The sequence below is a fragment of the Melospiza melodia genome, chromosome 1, assembly GCF_035770615.1.
Source record: "Melospiza melodia melodia isolate bMelMel2 chromosome 1, bMelMel2.pri, whole genome shotgun sequence".
Taxonomy (NCBI): Eukaryota; Metazoa; Chordata; class Aves; order Passeriformes; family Passerellidae; genus Melospiza; species Melospiza melodia.
Window position 1 is genome coordinate 126331467 of NC_086194.1, and position 16733 is coordinate 126348199.

The 16733-nt window shown below is 36.6% G+C and overlaps 1 protein-coding gene across 3 annotated transcripts in view; it reads left to right on the forward strand.

The window, feature by feature from the left end:
* Positions 1 to 13185, forward strand: part of MIB1 (MIB E3 ubiquitin protein ligase 1) — a 78010-nt gene extending 64825 nt beyond the window's left edge. For 2 of the 3 annotated variants that reach the window (XM_063167375.1, XM_063167394.1), the window contains exons 19-21: positions 182 to 295; positions 1410 to 1510; positions 6156 to 13185. In XM_063167375.1, coding sequence (XP_063023445.1) covers positions 182 to 295; positions 1410 to 1510; positions 6156 to 6296 — 356 coding nt within the window. In that variant the 3' untranslated portion in view covers positions 6297 to 13185. The remainder of the gene's footprint in view (positions 1 to 181; positions 296 to 1409; positions 1511 to 6155) is intronic. The other variant, XM_063167384.1, reaches the window with a different exon arrangement.
* The last annotated feature ends 3548 nt before the right edge of the window (positions 13186 to 16733 follow it).

Sequence of the window (16733 nt, forward strand, 5' to 3'; positions counted from 1 at the left end):
GGCATTGTTTGGGTGTGATTTGCAGAAAATTATGTGGAGATAAACTCAAGTAGTTCTTCATGTTATAAGCATCTGTTAAGTCATTGCTGTTTAGTTACTCTGAATAAACAAACTCATGTATAGGAAAAAAGAAAAACAAAGTGGGAAGATTCAGAGTTGATTTATTTTTCTGTTCCCTCAGACTGTGCAAGCTTGATGAAGAAATGTGTACAGTGTCGGGCAGTGGTTGAGCGAAGAGTGCCTTTCATAATGTGCTGCGGAGGGAAAGGTACAGAAGATACCAGTGATGATATTTGTGAGTGACTCCAGAGCCCATACTCTTTCCTGTTCCTCCACCAACCTATTCTCATTCTCTCAAATGATCTAAATATTTCTCTCCTTTCTGAAGAAATGTTTAATGAAAACAGTGCTAACCCAGGTATCCCTTTGCTGTTTGCGCTACTTTCTGCATCAGTAGCAGCAAATGTGGTACCACCACCAGTCATTACACTGGAGAGTTGCTTCTGGCATTCGGAGTAGAATCCAAAACGTGTGATGACTTGGCCACTTACTAATGCCCTAAGAAGTAAAAGCTGAAGATTTTCTGTGACTGTGCAAATGAGCAAATATTTTTTTTTTTTTTACCTCTGGTACTCTGAAGTAATGGTGAGTATTTTGTATTTAGGTACAAGCAACTTTCCTGAGAGAATGTCTAGTTTTACATCTCCTCCTTTGACTCGTTTTTAAACTTCATGTGACTTATTTGAGTAATTTCTATGAATTATTTGTATTTGCTCTGTGTGTGTATATGTGGTACACTGTATTTCTGTTGAGTTTATGAGAATGGGATATCAGTTCATTCTTGTCGTAAGGTTCTGATATAGATAAATATAAGAATAGTCATTAAAATCAGATTTTCAGTACTCACTGGAAATTCAAGACTTGACAATTCTTTCTTTCATTGCTTCCCAGATCAGTCAAATAGAGGACTATTAATCTGAGCTTGTTCAAATTTTGAATGAACTGCTCCTAAGACACTTGGGCAATTTTGAACACCAAATAGAATCATCTCTGTAGATAAAAAAGTCATTTCAGTGTGATGGAATTTGGCTTTTTTTTTCCCTTAAACATATGCAAAAAATATTCATGTCAGGAACTTCGCTGACAAATAAGAATTCTGAGAACATTAAGGGACTACAAGCATCATTATTATGGAAATACTTGTCAAAGAAGTATTGCTGCTAAACTCAAAGAAATTCTTTGTTGAGCTGCAGTGAGGGTGTAGTGAACTTAATTAGATTATCAAAGATGGTTGACTAACGTTTTTTTCAGATAATTGAAAAATTATAGCTGTGACACTGAAAATAATTTTTCCTGGTTCATTAGATTGCTGCGTAATCACATATCTTTATTTTCTTTTAATGTTACAGCAAGTGGAAACATTCCAGTTTTGCAGAAGGACAAAGACAACACTAATGTCAATGCAGATGTACAGAAGCTGCAGCAACAGTTGCAAGACATCAAGGAACAGGTAAAAGTGCTGGATAAAAGTTGTAAGACCCATTAAGTGCAAGAACCACTTGATTGAAAAAGGCAATGCATCATTTATTATTTAAAGCAAAATGACATGTTGAAGTGCATCAGGTCTTAAACTGTAGTTGGAAGACCAATATTTTTTGTGGGATGTGACTTGTATGTCCTTTATGTATGGGATTAAAAGAAAAAATCAAGTGGCTATGTTTGATAATCCATTTATTAGAGCGTGTGTGTTGATGTGACTGAAAAAGGATGCTCTTCCCAGCCCGTACATTCTCTGACTGTTAAGCTGACCTGAATGTGTTGATACAGAAGAAACTGTTTTCACAGAGCAGTGATAAAAGTAGATCATCTTCATCATTCTGTATCTACCTTAATCTTTACTTGTCTGTTCATTAACTGCCTTGGAACAATAGCTGGTAGTTACATGTCTTATGAAGAGTATAGTGAACACACTCTTCAAAAAACTGTGTGACTTCAAGGTTAAAACTTTGAAAATACTATACATGTAATTCAAATATTTGGAATTTAAATGTTAAGGTTTATCTTTGTAATTAGGTGTAGTGTTTGCAGATCTTTCAGCAGTAAGGGATCTGGAGCATTTGACTACTGAATGAGGTTACTCTCTTAGAACCCCTGATAATGTGACTTTTTGTTTCCCTGTGTATAACACAATTGGAAAAAACTTTTCATGGATACAGGAAACTGAGATGTTCTAGCTTGCCTTTCCCTGTAGTAGGCTTACAGCAGTCCATAATACTTCAGTGATGGCAGCATCACATCTAGTCCTGGTAGTTGTTGGATTCAGCTGTTCATGTGCATAAAAGCTTGGGCTGGAACATTTAGATTGCCAGGTTTAGGGCCTGTGTTTCAAAATGCCTTAAATTTGAGAGCTGATATGCTCAACTGAATATCTGTGAGGAGCTTTTCCTGTCATATGGTGACTGGGCCAGCACCCCAGTCACAGAAATTCAAAACTCTTTCCTGAGTAGTTTTTATCTGTAAAGAACATGCAAGATTTAAAATTGTAATTTGAAAATGCATATCTGTCTTACCTGGAAGCTCCAGATGTTACTGTCATCTCTGATGGCTTGCATCCACTATATAGCTTCTGCTTTACTTTTTAGCATTGAATGGAAAGAATAAGGTTCTTCTTTTGGCATTTGAAATGGTGCATCCACAAGATGCCAGATGCATGCTTAAATGCAAGTAATCTGTTTTCTTCAGATACATTTTTTCAGGGTACTTTAGGAGTTATAGAAGATCAGAGTTCTGTTTGCCTATGTCGATATTCTTATGTATAGGCACGTGAAAAGAAAACTACTTTGTTACAGTTTTTCTTCTTGATTAGATGTGATCTCAGGGATTTTTTGTCAGTTTTCCTTAGGTGCTATTTTATTCTCTCTGATTTTATCTAACCTTTGGGATTTTGCTAGCCAGCTACCAGAATTGTTCAATGCCTCTGACTAGAAAGAGATGCTTCTGGCTATTCCTTGTGTGCCTCTTGGCTTGAGACTTGTGTTTTCAGTGTCTTTTGTGCTTAGTCTTGTGACAGGGCAAGTTGTATCGTACTTGTGTGTAGCAAGTCGGATTTGATTAAAATTGATCATCTCATCTTTTAAATTTATGCTTGAAGTTTTGCACAGCATTCAGAATAATTGTCTATTCTTTTGATTTTTGCTGTAATAGTTCAGTCTTCATGTTCAATTGATATTTTTCTACTTAAAGTTAATTTGTTCTCTTTCAGCAGGTATAAGCCTTTGTTTCAACTCATACCTTCAATGATAATCTAATATGTTAGTGCAGCAAGCTTTTAAAACTATTTCTGGTGCCAAGCAGAAGTGATGCTGATGTCAACAGAATCTCCCACATCTGATGACCACACCATTCGTCAGGGATTCCCTGAATGTGAACCCTTTTGACTGTAATTGCAATACCTTCACTCCATTTCATACATAATCATCACCATCCATCTAATATCTTGCGTATGTTCCTTCACCATACTTACATCACTTTCTTCTTCCTTAAAAAATAAATTTATTTTGTCACTGTGCACCTGTATATTGTTGTAAAAACTGTTTTTAGTAGTGAGGAATTCATATTTCAAGCAGTTTAAAACACCTTGTTAGTGAAAGAAAAATAATTTGAGTTGCAAACCCAGTTATACTTAAGGTGCAATGGGCACTTTCCCAGAGTACTTACCTGAAGAAGTAATTCTCATATAGAACAGACAGTGCCTTTTTATACTATTTCTTTTTGTTCAAAAGATGGGAGTCAAATGTGGCAGGCACATAAAAAATAGGATTTCATGCAGAGGATGTTCTAACAAATAATATAATAGTTACAGGTACTTCTTTTTCACTCCTTATTTTCTGTTGCCCATTGGGGACATAAGGCTTGCAGTGAACTTTCTTTCACTGTACAAGTATAAGATGGTGGTTAAATAAGGAATTCTCCTTCACATTTGGATAAAACTCAGTTATCTGGGCTTATACCCCACTGGGAAACTGCTGAACTAATTGAGAAAAGCCTGTCAGAAGAGAATTGTGTAGCAAAGAGGAAGCTTGTTATTCTGCCAGCTGAGTCCTCCTACTGTGTGAAGTAACTTAAGTGTTAAGATAGCATCATGTTAAGAAATTAAACAGCTAACATGTTTTATATACTGTGCTTCTGTACTAAGCAGGAGAAGTAGGGCAATCTTCTAATACTGCATATCTATAAAATGAAAATATGGGAATTTCTGTCCTTGAGTGAATGAAACAGTTCAAAGTAATGGTGTTTCAACAGATTTGATTTTTTTATTATTTCTGTGTTCCTTAATAGATGCTTTCATTTTTAAATGATGGTGTAGCATTTGGAGAGAAACAGACCCTTGTAACTTCAATAATTCTGATATTATATTTAGACACAAAAGCAAATAATTAGCCAAAACATACAGTAAATGCTACACATTGAGGATTTTCCCAAAGATAAGATGAGTGTTTGCTTTGTCGGTCCTTTGTGAATGATCTTCACACCAGCGCTGCCAAGTTACAGACACGTGTCACACAGCTGTGTATTCATTGCATTGGAAATAGCTGTTTCACTGATACCTGAAGTCTGAGTTGCTGGAGGAGGAATTCTCTAAAGGTCCCATTGATGTGTAGGATGTGAAGGTGATGACTTCATGTGAATGGAAAAATGAGCAGGACTGATTGACAGACAGTCAGTCTTCTGTAAATTCTTAGTTTGACAATGTTTTGTTACAGTATTGTGGAAATTCTGGCAAAGCTGGAGCACATTTCCCTTCAGGGCTTTTTTAAAGTATAAAATGGCTTAAGGTTTTACCTGGAAGTTTTATTTTCCTGCTCGTCCGTTATACTAGTACCCTGAAGATTAAAATAGTGATTTGGCCAGGTTCCATGCCAGTTTAAACTCTTAAGCAGAATTTTGCTGAATTCTTTTGGTCTTCAGTTACGCTATCTGCCCTAGGAAGTAATACCTATTGATTTCATAGAAAATGTGCTTTAGGATTTTTCTGAACAGGATACCTCGTTATGGATTTTCTCTCATGCAATGAACAAATTGAAGTGAAGCCCCAATGATGAATACAGAAGTAAATCACAGGTGCAAGGTGGTGATAAAATGAGTTTGTATTTGAAATACAAGCATTGTCAGTATTTCATTTTATGTATGAGATCAATATTTGTAATTGTTAGATATTTGTAGTATGTCTCAGATAAGAGGAATCTTAGATTTGATTTGTTCTGTAGAATGGTCTTAAGAATTTTCATCTTTTGTAACATCTATTCATTTACTAAATTTGATAAACTGTTATAAATGAAATCCTAATATGGGTGCAATATATTTATGGTGAAGGAACATGCCTTATGAAAGCTTCAATTTCTGCCCAAGACAAAAGGTGAAGGACATTGTTCCTTAGTGGCTTGGTGCAAAATGAATTTTGCTGTTGAAGAACTTTGGGCATTGACCATCACTTCACGTTCAGCAATTAAAACTGATTTTAAAAGTTTGCTGTGCTGCTGTTATGAGTGAAGGTTACAGATTTACTAAACTGTTCTTAATTTGAAACTTGAGGTGTTCTTTTGGTTGAAAATCTAGATAACTTCCACAAAGTACTAAATTTTACATATCATATTGATTATGTAACATTTTTATTCCTGCTGTGGGTGTTGAGTGCTTGGTGTTTACAGGTAAGTTCATGAATGGCTAGCTAGCCTGAGAAGAAATTTGTAAATCATTACCCAAGCATTGCATATATCAAGCTGTTGATGTTTTGTTCCCTGGAATATTATATGATATAAAGTAGAACGTTTCTGAAGAGTGTTTTAATGTTGCAAATCTGCATAATTATATTGAAAATATGATGTCAACCTACTACTGGATTGCCTTAATTAAAGAAATCATATTTTTTAAAAATCTATGTGGTTGTGTCATGATGGAGTAGGAAAAGCCCATATATTTTAAGTTCATGTGGAATAAAAATGGTACTTGAAAAACCCCTGCAATTTAGCTTAGTGGCCGTGGCAATTATCTGCTATGCTTAGGATGACATATTTGTTGTTGAATTTCAGCAGTTGCATGCTCAGTACTGTATAACTGCTAGCACTGAGTAGGTAACTTGTGCACATCTTTTGCAGACGATGTGTCCTGTGTGTTTGGACCGCCTGAAGAACATGATCTTCCTGTGTGGCCACGGGACGTGCCAGCTGTGCGGAGACCGGATGAGCGAGTGCCCCATTTGCCGCAAGGCCATCGAACGGAGGATCCTTTTGTACTGAGCAGGGGCCAGGGTCTTTTTTACTAGGTTGTCAAAGAGTAAGGACATGTTGATGCTTTTAAGCCTCTGTTAGTTTGAAAGGTAGTAAAAGGTTCTGATGAAAACATTTCTAATACTGTAGCACAGGTTTGTTACATAGTAGTTGTTTAAAGACTGTGAATACACCAAATAAAAGAAACAGTATTTGAACAGTCAGCTTGTAGCTTTACTCTTAAAAAACATCTAAACCTAATGCTAATTTAAAGCAGTCTTTTTTCAGTTTGTTTCTGTCTTCTTCTTCTCCTTAAAGTTTAAAGGAACAATCTTATTTTGGTTTTGTTCGTGTGTATCGTATGTATCAGATGTCAAGTGATGTAAGGGAATTTTTTATATTGTCCGTTACTACCAAACATAAATATTTAGGATTTTTTTTTTTTGCTTTGTGCTTTCTGGAGAGTGTCAACATTTCCTGTGACAGTTCTGATTCACAGTTAATTTCTGTCTTGAAATACACAGTCATGAAAAATCAATACAAAATATATACACAGTAATAATAGATATACTATTCCCATAAGATCATGCCTCAGAATGCAATGGTAGGGTAATTCTGACTTCATCATGCCCTTTGTTCCTGAGGATGGGTTGTATAGGAAACAATAAAATGAAAAATCTGTCTTAGAAGCATTATGTTTCCAAAACCGCACTTTGAGCTAACAGGTTCAAGCTAAGTAACTTAAATAGTGAACTTCATAATTCTGCTAATTACTTTACTTTGTATGGAATTGCTTTTAGCTTGAGTGGAAAGGAGAAGATTTGAGCAGTGGGTCAGTTACCCCTTTTAGATGAGTGAATTTGATCCGTTGTGTAGAAAGACATACATGCAGAGACATTTAGAAATTGTGGGTCTGTGAATTCAGAAAAAAGATTTTGCAAAATTTCCTTTCTTTTTAAGTGAGTTTTATTGTCTCCAGGCAAACAGTGTCAACAGCAAAAGAGAATATTTAATATTGATTATTCATCTAAGTGGGGTGTTAACACCAGAACTTATCTGTGAGCATTACTGAATAATACTGCAAATGAAGATATTGCTGACAGAACAGTGAATTTTGTGAGCTGTGCCTAGTTGAGCTGAATTTTGCTGAAGGAGTTTCTTGTCCCTGATATGGTAAAAAGCTGTTCCTCCTGACCTCCAAAATGCTACTGTTAGGGACTGCAAACTATTAACATTTTTAAAACAAATGTATCCTTTCATCCTTTTTAGTGGTAGAAAATACACCGATTTAAGGATCTCTTGTAGCTAAAAGGAATCTGTGCTAGCTCCTAAGTGATTTGACTGTTTTCTGAGTGCACAGTTCATGTAGCCCATTGCCATTGTGCACACTTCTTTTGGATGTGCTCTTGCAGAACATTAAAGAAATTCGTGCTGGAGTCACTTAGGTGCCTTACTTGCAGCTAAGATGAATTTATCATTGAATTCTCATTGCATATGTCTAAAATGTGGATAAAAGGATAGTTCAGGGAAAGATCCAAGTAAGGATAATGTAATTGTGGTCTTTGCATATAAATTAATCTGTCTTCTGAAACTGATATTGATATACCTGAACTGTGCAAATATTGGCAAATGTCTCAGAAGACTGTTAGTAATAAACTGTGAGGATAGACAAACCTTTAAGCAATAAGATTTAAACACTGAATAAAGTTTTCCAGGAAACAAGTACAGTGATATATTGGAAAAGTGTATGTAGAGGGGCTTTTAACACCATGAAGTGGTGTAATACACAGCCTTACAATAGCCATCTCTAATCTTCCTCCAGCATTCCAAATGTTCCTCATTATTTTCAGCGTTCTGTCATTGGACACAATCACTATCTGGAGTCACTGTAGTAGTCTGGTTTATTTTGTATAATAGTAGTCATCTGGTCTCAGATAATTGTGTTCTTGACCAAATGAAGCAGGCTTCCCTTTTTTAGCTTCTCAATTCCTATCCAAAAATACCGTAATTTCAAGGGGTTTTGGAAAGTTTTTGATGTAAGACCTTTTTTCAGTTCAGCATTTTGGGTATCTCCACTTGAACTCTGTGTGCATCTGAGTGTTCATTGCAATTTTCATTTGCACAATATGCATGTTACTAAAGTTTTTGGTTTGGTTTTTTTTGTTAGTTTTTTGGGGTTTTTTGGTAGCATGTTTTACAGCTGAACTTTCTGTAGTAGGCTTCCGTTTCTTGTCAGGCTTCCCCTGGAAATACTTCTATAATAGGATGTGCCATTTGATGATCCATTCTGAGTTTTAGCCTGTCATCCATCAGATTTGTACCTTGATTTCCTTTGTCTCTGGCAGACATATTTTGTCCTCTTCATTCTTTAAGGGAACCTCTGCAAACCTGGCTATGCAGATGCAGGGTGGATCTCTTCTTGATAACAACTCAAAACTGAAACCTCAGTATAGCAGTTCACATTTTCCTGACTCCTTAGTTCCTGGAACAAGCCAGAATTACTTGAAAGTATTCCAACTTAGCATCAGCTTAATAATTCAGCTGAGTTAGAACAGATCTGAAGCATCCTGGGTAGGAAACTGGATGTAAGATCTAAGTTACTGCTTAACACCCTCAGTGCTTGAATCACAGTCCTATGGAAATGGAGACAACGACTGAAGGTGTTGCTGTAGGAGCAGCTTTAGTATCCTATACTGCGCACAAGGCAGATGGATGTGACTGCATTGGAGTTTGTGATTGGACTCATTCAGCAATGTTGTGTGCCAGTTGAGACTGAACTGTGTCAGCTTGATGGTGACACAGAAAAACAACTATTTTAGTGCCAAGAAAAACAACTGAATTATAAAAACTAGGAAAGCTAACCAAGATGCTTGATTTATTTATATAGGTCTCTTATTGACAGAAGGAAGGGCTGTATCACGTCTGGAGATGGCGATACAGTTTGCCTTTCAGAAAACTTAAAGAGGAAAACTGCTTGCAAATCCAGTATCATTTATGGAAATAAATATTTATATTCAGACTCTCTCTTTTCATTCAGGTGTAGAAGGTGAGCCAGTGGTGTTGAGGATCCCAGTAAGCTCATTTGCTTTATTTTGTGGTTATCTGTGCACAGAGTGTGAATGTTTAATTGGATAGCACATATTTTAAGGATGAGAAGTTCACTTGAAGGCCAAAGGGGATCATAACAAGTAGTAGAGTTAAGGAAATATCACTGTGCTTCTGTCTTCAACTAAAGATTAAAGTCTAAATTTCACCTGAGCCAAGTGAAAATTAGAAAAATCAGTTAGGCATTTATCTCTTAATTTATTGTAAAGTCGTGGAATGTAAGGGTTGTAAGGTTTGTTATGTCTATTCCCCAGCATTTAATAGCAACTTTGAAATTAAATGGAATGAAATATCTCCATTTGTTTCTTGAAACAAGTAACAAGACACCTAAAAATATGTATTGTTCAGTGTGAGGTATGCTCAGATGTTTAAGTAAAATACTTTCTTTTCCATTCATTAAGGGACATAGGCAGTCATATCACTATGCAGTGATTTAAAGTGTAAAGACAACCTAGGAGGTTAACAGAATAAACTAAATAGTTGTAGATTGTTAACTTTTGCATAACTACCTTTGACTTTTTTTCCCCTCAAAACTTGTATCATCACTTATTGTGGCCCAGGCTTATATGGCACTTCTCAAAATCTGGGCTGCTATTGCCTACTTTCCATTTGTTGGATTACTGTGTATTTGTACATTGGGGTTTGGAGAAATCCCTTTTTCCTGTAGTGGATAATAAAAACTAGACTGGTGAGATAGCAAACAAGTTCCTTTCTAAATGTGGAAGTTTGATTAGAAGGTGGTATTCTTAACTTGGACTGGGTGAGAATATAGCAGATTTGCACAAGTACTTGTGCCTTTTTAGCATAATCTTATAATTGGTATTTTAGCTTCTTTTAAAGACCTGAAATGGTCTTTAAAAATAATTGAGTACTTATTGTGTAGATATTTTCTAGAGATGAAGGTTTATGTACGTGTAATTATCTTTAGCAGTATTAATTGCAGTTAGTGTAAACACTAAATTGTTTGAAGAAGCTGCTTTCAGCTAGTGATCTGAGCTTCCTCTACAAAACTAATTGTGAGAAATTTAATTTTACTCTTCCAGTAGCAGCTGGTGAACCGAAGAGCCTATCCTGTTCTTTGTGCTGCATGGGTCAAGTTTTCACTTTAAAAAACCAAACCCCAACAACACTACAGTCTAACCTTTAGCAGTGCTACCTCCTTTCTGTCAAAGTGCTGAATTCTTCTCTAGCTGTTCGTTGTCTTTTGGAAGGGGTGGGGAATGCATCAGTTTTCTTTTGCTTCATCAGTTTTGATGTCTGAATACATTGCAGAGGTTTTTTTACTTTAGAAAATTACTGTGTAAATTGCGTACAATAGCAGTGTGTGATTTGCCACAAAGTACATTGTATACCTGTGCATAAGTTCCTGGAATTCATACTTTGTCTTTCTGTGCATTTCATACTTTGTTTGTGTTGACAAAGCTAAACTGTTGTCTGCAGAAGCTTTAGTGTGTGCCATTTTTATAGCTCAGCCTGTGGTAAATACGCAAGTTCTGACTCAGGGCTTTTTAACAACTTAAACACATTCACAATATTCTTCAGCACATCTTGGAGAATACTAGACATTTAATGACTGTACAGTGCCTTGATAGAACTATTGAATGGGCAGCAGCCATAAGGTCTTCACAAGAATGCAAGTATCTTTTCAATCCAGTTAGTGAGTTGATGTTGATATAGTTGTAATGCCCTCGCCATGGATTTATAAACTTGTATATATTTTCTGTAAAGGAAAATTGGCAAATTTAGATATTGTTAAGCTTTCTGAAAGCTGTTTAATTGTTGCACTGGTCATGAGGATCTGAAGGGCATAATATTCAAATTTAAAGAAGCAGCTTTTGTGTCAAAGACAGCTGAGAAAATTTTCTGTATGTGACATTTTCAGTGTGAGGAAGAGGTAATTGTATAACATGTAAAAGTACCTGCTTTACTCTGATCTGGTAAATCTTCTGTAAGCGAGAGGGAAATAACCAATAACAAATCAGTATGTTTGCATGCCATTTCATAGTTAGAAAACTTTGTGTCATTTTGAGCTTCTAGAAATACTTAATTTGTCCCAGCCTTAGTGTCTGTATGAATGCAAACTATTCATGTTAGGAAACAGTTTTTACTGAATCACAACGAGCATTTTTGCTTTTGTTAAAACTAACTTTGTATTTTCTGTAAACTGTAGATTTTGACATGACTGTTTATTGGAGAAATTTAAGGTTGCCTGTGTGAATGTAGTGTATTTCTGTATGCAGGTAGCATTATATAATTGCTTACTTTAAAACTGCTTAGCAAGGTCTAAGCTTTTCAAAGGAAATGCTGATGTACTGTATGGTTAGTAAAACTTGTCATATAAGATGTATACTGACTTTTTGAAGAGCTTTGATTTAAAAGTATAGTTGGGCTGAATTAATACTGATATTTTGCACACAACATTGGAAAGGGGGTGGTGGCTCATATGTCTTCCTCCTGAGTTGTAATGATGTTAGATGTCACCATGGAATTTGAAAATTGGATACCTGAAAAGGTATTTGCAAACTTGGTTACTTGTTGGCATATAATGTTTAAAAGAGCACCAGACTTTATTGAGAAATTTTGCAGTCCAAAGTTCTTAAAAAAACAGTTTCTTTTATAATATGTTCCTGAAGAATGAGTTTGTGGAAGCATCAGAAGTGCTTATGTGCCTTTGAATCTCCAAGGTACTCAAACATTGTTAACGCAGCACAGTAGAAGTTCGAAGGGTGGATCAAGTTGTAACAACAGAAAGGTTGATTTAAAATTATCTCTGGATTATGTGCAAATTTTTCTGTAAATATGCAGTTCATAGTACTGTTCTACTGACCCAAGTTGCTGTTAAGTGTTTGTTAGACTCTGTGTTTACTTGTAATTGAATGGCCTTTACAGATCTGGCTACGTGAATGTGATCATTTTAACATCTCCTGCCAGATACAGTAACTTCCATATTCTGAGACAACGGATGCTGCATCATGGTTTGTACTTTTAGGATTCAATTTAATGGATGCATTTGTAAAAAAAAAAAAAAAAAAAGCCTATGTAATCAAAGGCAACAAAACCAACCAGACTTATATGGCTTAGTGTTTTTATTTGTCCTAGTGTACAGGTGAAAAAAGGAACTGACAGAATAAAAAGTTTGTTGCTCTCTTTCTCAGTTTCTTTTCATTTTTCAAGTTTCTTCAGCCTTGGTTTATATGACAGGTCTGTATGAAAAAAGTGGTGTCAAATACTTTTGAAAAAACTTTATTTTAAAATAATTTATGCAAATTGTTGAGTACATTTGAAGTAGCCTCTTGTTCTTTCCTTTGGGATTTATGAGCTGTTCACATATTTCTCCTTATGTGTTCATTGAATGTGATGGGAGCAGGGCTGGCATTGGTGGAAGACTTCATCTCTGTGGTCTCAAGGGTTTCAGCCCCTGCTGTTGATTGCAGTGGAAGCTGCAGGTTTTAATAGTGTTTGGTATTGATGGGTTTAGATTTTGAGAAGGCTGTTTCCTACTGTACTATATAAATAATAATTTTATAATGTAAGTACGGTGTAATGCAGTTAATTTCTGTATAGTGCGCTTGGCTGTTCTAAGTTATTCCAGCTATATCCCATGTACAATCTGTTTTTGATGGGAGTGGTTAAAGTGCATGGAGATTTCCTTTGGATTTGACATTAATCAAACGCAGAGTTCTTCATGGGTGTACTCTGTTTCCTTTAGGGAGTAAAGATTAGTGGTAGTATTGGAATAAAAAAACATTAGCCTTCCTTTTCAGACTTAGTTTTCCACCATAAGGAAAGGAAATATAAGTTGTCAGAAATAAAATTGTTGAAGTTCTTGTGCTTTGTGCAGCCCTGCTCATGATGATGACATGCATTGGAAAACTTTTGCTTTCAAGAATGAATCATACCAACTTTTCTTGATACTTAAAAGAAGGTTTTGGCTGAAAAAAACTTCAGTATTTTAAATGGTTTGTTTCCTTTTCAGCAGAGTAGTATGTCCTTGCTTTCCAGGAGATAGTAAGGTAGGGGTTTTTTGCAGTCTTTAGAGGTGATGCTATGATGGATTAAAATAGTTTTTATTAAAAACTGAGAACTGTGTCACCTGGCAATGTATAAATTTTAGTCTTCGACAGTGCAAGACTTTAAGTTATGGGAAAGTCATTGCAGTATCTACTACAATTAGGATTTATTGATGCTTATGTGACTGCCCTAGAGAAGCTAATAAACCTAAGTTCTAAAATTTTTTAAATTCACTTGTGAGACTATAGTGACCTCTTGCAAAACTAACACTGTTTCGCTGAATTTTCCTTAGAAATAAATCTGTGGGAGGTAAGGAGACAAACTTAATTCTGAGCCGATTTCCCCATTGATGTGTCTGCATCCCAAAATGTGTATTTCTCCCACAAGGGGTCAGTAGCACCCTCCATTTGGCACCACTTTTTATTACAATGTAAGGAGAAAGCAAACATGGGATAAGGATAATGATGATTGCATTAATATGTGGGTGGACCAGACCTAACTTGTCTCCTTCTTCAAGCAGGCTAAGTATAATTAGGTTATTTGCTGACTTCAGTAAGCACCATATTCTATCCTCTGACTCTCATGTGACATGAGCATTGCTACTATTGATTAGGGCAAAGTTCCAGTGGAGTGTTTGCCTTTAGCTCTAGTTGAAAGTATTCATTTAGTCAAGCTTTTTTTCAAAAGCATGCAGTTGGAGCAGATAAACTATATGAAAGAGCTTGTCCAGCAGGCAGGGGAAAAGAATTCTTGTAAGAGTGTCCCACATATTCTTAATGATAACCACAGTCTCCCTAGATGGCTAGAGCTGATTAATATTTTCCACTCTATAGTAACACAGCTTACAGTTAAACATGCTTTGAAGCCTATCAGGCTGCTCAGTGGAAGGAATGTCCAGCTTCTCAAGGCTTCTCTGAGTATGCAAGTTACTTGAAGGCCAGAAGTTTGAAGTTGAAGTAACTCATAATCTTTCTCCCAAGAGGCTGAACAGACCAGAGAGCTGTTCCTTCAACAACAATTTCCATCCCCTGTAGCAAAGTCATGTTTCACAAATAGGAATCTTGAGATGCTCAGTGTCATTCAGGCACAGGTTCTTATGTGTGTTGAATTTAACAAGGGGCTTTCCTTACCTCCATGTTTGCAACTCTTGTTATTCTCTCTGTCACAGCTGTTGTGGGGTTTGTATTTCATGTCCTCAGTGCTTCTGTCCCCACTACTGAAATCCTCCATTTCAATTCTTTCTTTGTCTGTATTTTTGATAGTAGAACCGTGTCCCTTCCTTCTTGGTGTGTCCCTTCTGAATGTCCTCCTGTGTTCTTTTACACTTGAGGTTGGTATAAGCATAGTGAAGCCTTGTCCTTGTGTCCCTAACTCCACTGTGAATTTCTGTACTGGCAGGAGGAATTCCTGAATTTGGCCTTGGCATAATTTCACAGTAATTTATTGACATCCCTTATTTCTCCCCATTGGTGGCATAAGAAAAAGTTTTTGTCTACCCCTGAGGAAAGGATAGGGCCACTTGTGACCTCAACCATATGAGGAAATGCAGAAACAAGTAAGTGTTTCAAGGTTGTTTGGCTTTGGTGATGTCTTTTTGTCCTATAGGCCACCTGTAATTTTCATTCTTACTGTATCCTGGATTTGGTTTTTGGTGGCAGCCTAAGGGTTACTTCTCAAAGAAACTCACTAGCAGCTAGAAGAGAGAAGCTTCCATCTAGAGTGTCTTGTGCACTTACGTGGCCTGGAGGAAGTTCAGGTAGGATTGCTTGCAAAGAGAAGGGGTCTGGTTTTTGACTTCTTGCTGACTCCATAAAGAATTAGGAAAATAATTCCATCTCTTTGAATAAAGTAAAACTTTATAACCCCTACTGTGTATATACTCTACATTTGTAAGGTAGCGTGAGATTCTGTATGAATGCTATATAAACTAAATGCCAGTTATATAACATCTATTTCCCAATGGCCACAGATTGTTGGCTTTGAAATACAATACTATTATTCTTCCTCTTTTCTTCTTCTGTGATGAGACCTGTAAAAGATAAAAATAAAGATCATTTCAGGTCTATCCTGATAAGGTGGCTTTTCCTAACACAGAGCCCTAGTTAAGCTGTTTATGGTACAGCCATACAACATATTCAAGTTTTTTGTCTGTTTTTCTGATTTATAGCACATGGCACTTAAGGCACCTAATTTATATTGATATTGGGTTTTGTTCAAGTGATTCTGATTCTGTGTAAGCCTGAGGAAATCTTGATATTGTTGTCTGCTGAAACTGCATTCTCCCACCATTTCATGTAGAGGACATAGAGTCTGGAAGCACCATACTATTTTGTTGAGATAGAAAAGTGGGCTAGAGTAAGGGAATAGGGAAACTTAAAGCTAAAATACAGTCATAAACCTAGTTCTTGTGACATTTATGAGCTGAGAAACTCAGATGCAAATTTGACAGAGAGAAGAGTGGTTTACTAAAACTGAGTTTTAAATTCCTCTGTACCCTCTTTGGGGAGCCTGTAACATGGATACATTGAGTCCTGCTGGAACTCTGGCATGTCCTGCATGTCCCACCACCCTGGATAGGTCCCTCCACACCAAATCTCCCTGGAGGAATACATCTTATAATTATACTGAAAACTATTTCACCCATGGAGAAGGAAGGCATGACAGTTACAAGCCAGTCCCTGGTGCAAAAGTTGTGGATTTGCTGTTTTACTTAACACAGCTTTCTTCCCATGGCACACACTGAGGATGTAAAGAAGTGATCTTGACTTGGATTTTCTCTGTGCTGTGGCTGTCTGCACCCAGGCAGCAGCATAAAGGAGCTGCTGCAAATCAACTGCTCAGTAATGAGCTGTGTGAGGTGCTTGCCCTGCAGCAAGCAGAAGTTGGGAGCCACTTAAGCTTTTAAAGTGCTGCAGCCAAGTAGGGTTGAGTGGGCCAAGCCCTCTGGGCATCTACTTATCCTGAGCTGACATTGCTTTATTGGTAAGTGGCATGGAAATGAAATAGATTTGAAAAGCATATCTTCATTAACAAGATTGGGATACCAGACATTTAATTTTAGGCTTTATCTGCTGTGCTGAATCTAGCAGTGACGCCAAGATTTGGCAAGCGGTTGTTGAGCACTCCAGGAAAGGTTACTCATGGGCTTTTGTAGGAGTTTCTCAACTTTGAGGACGTAGTCAAATAGTCCTCAGGAAAGAAAAAAACCAACTAGATAGCAAGAGTGTTTCAGAAGAAAGTTTTTTGGGTTTTTTTTGCTGGTTGGCCTTTGATTTGTTTTGGTTTTTTTGTTCTCACCCTCTACTGGATGGCAACTGTGCCTGGTTTTTCATTTCTCTTGCCAATTTTCAT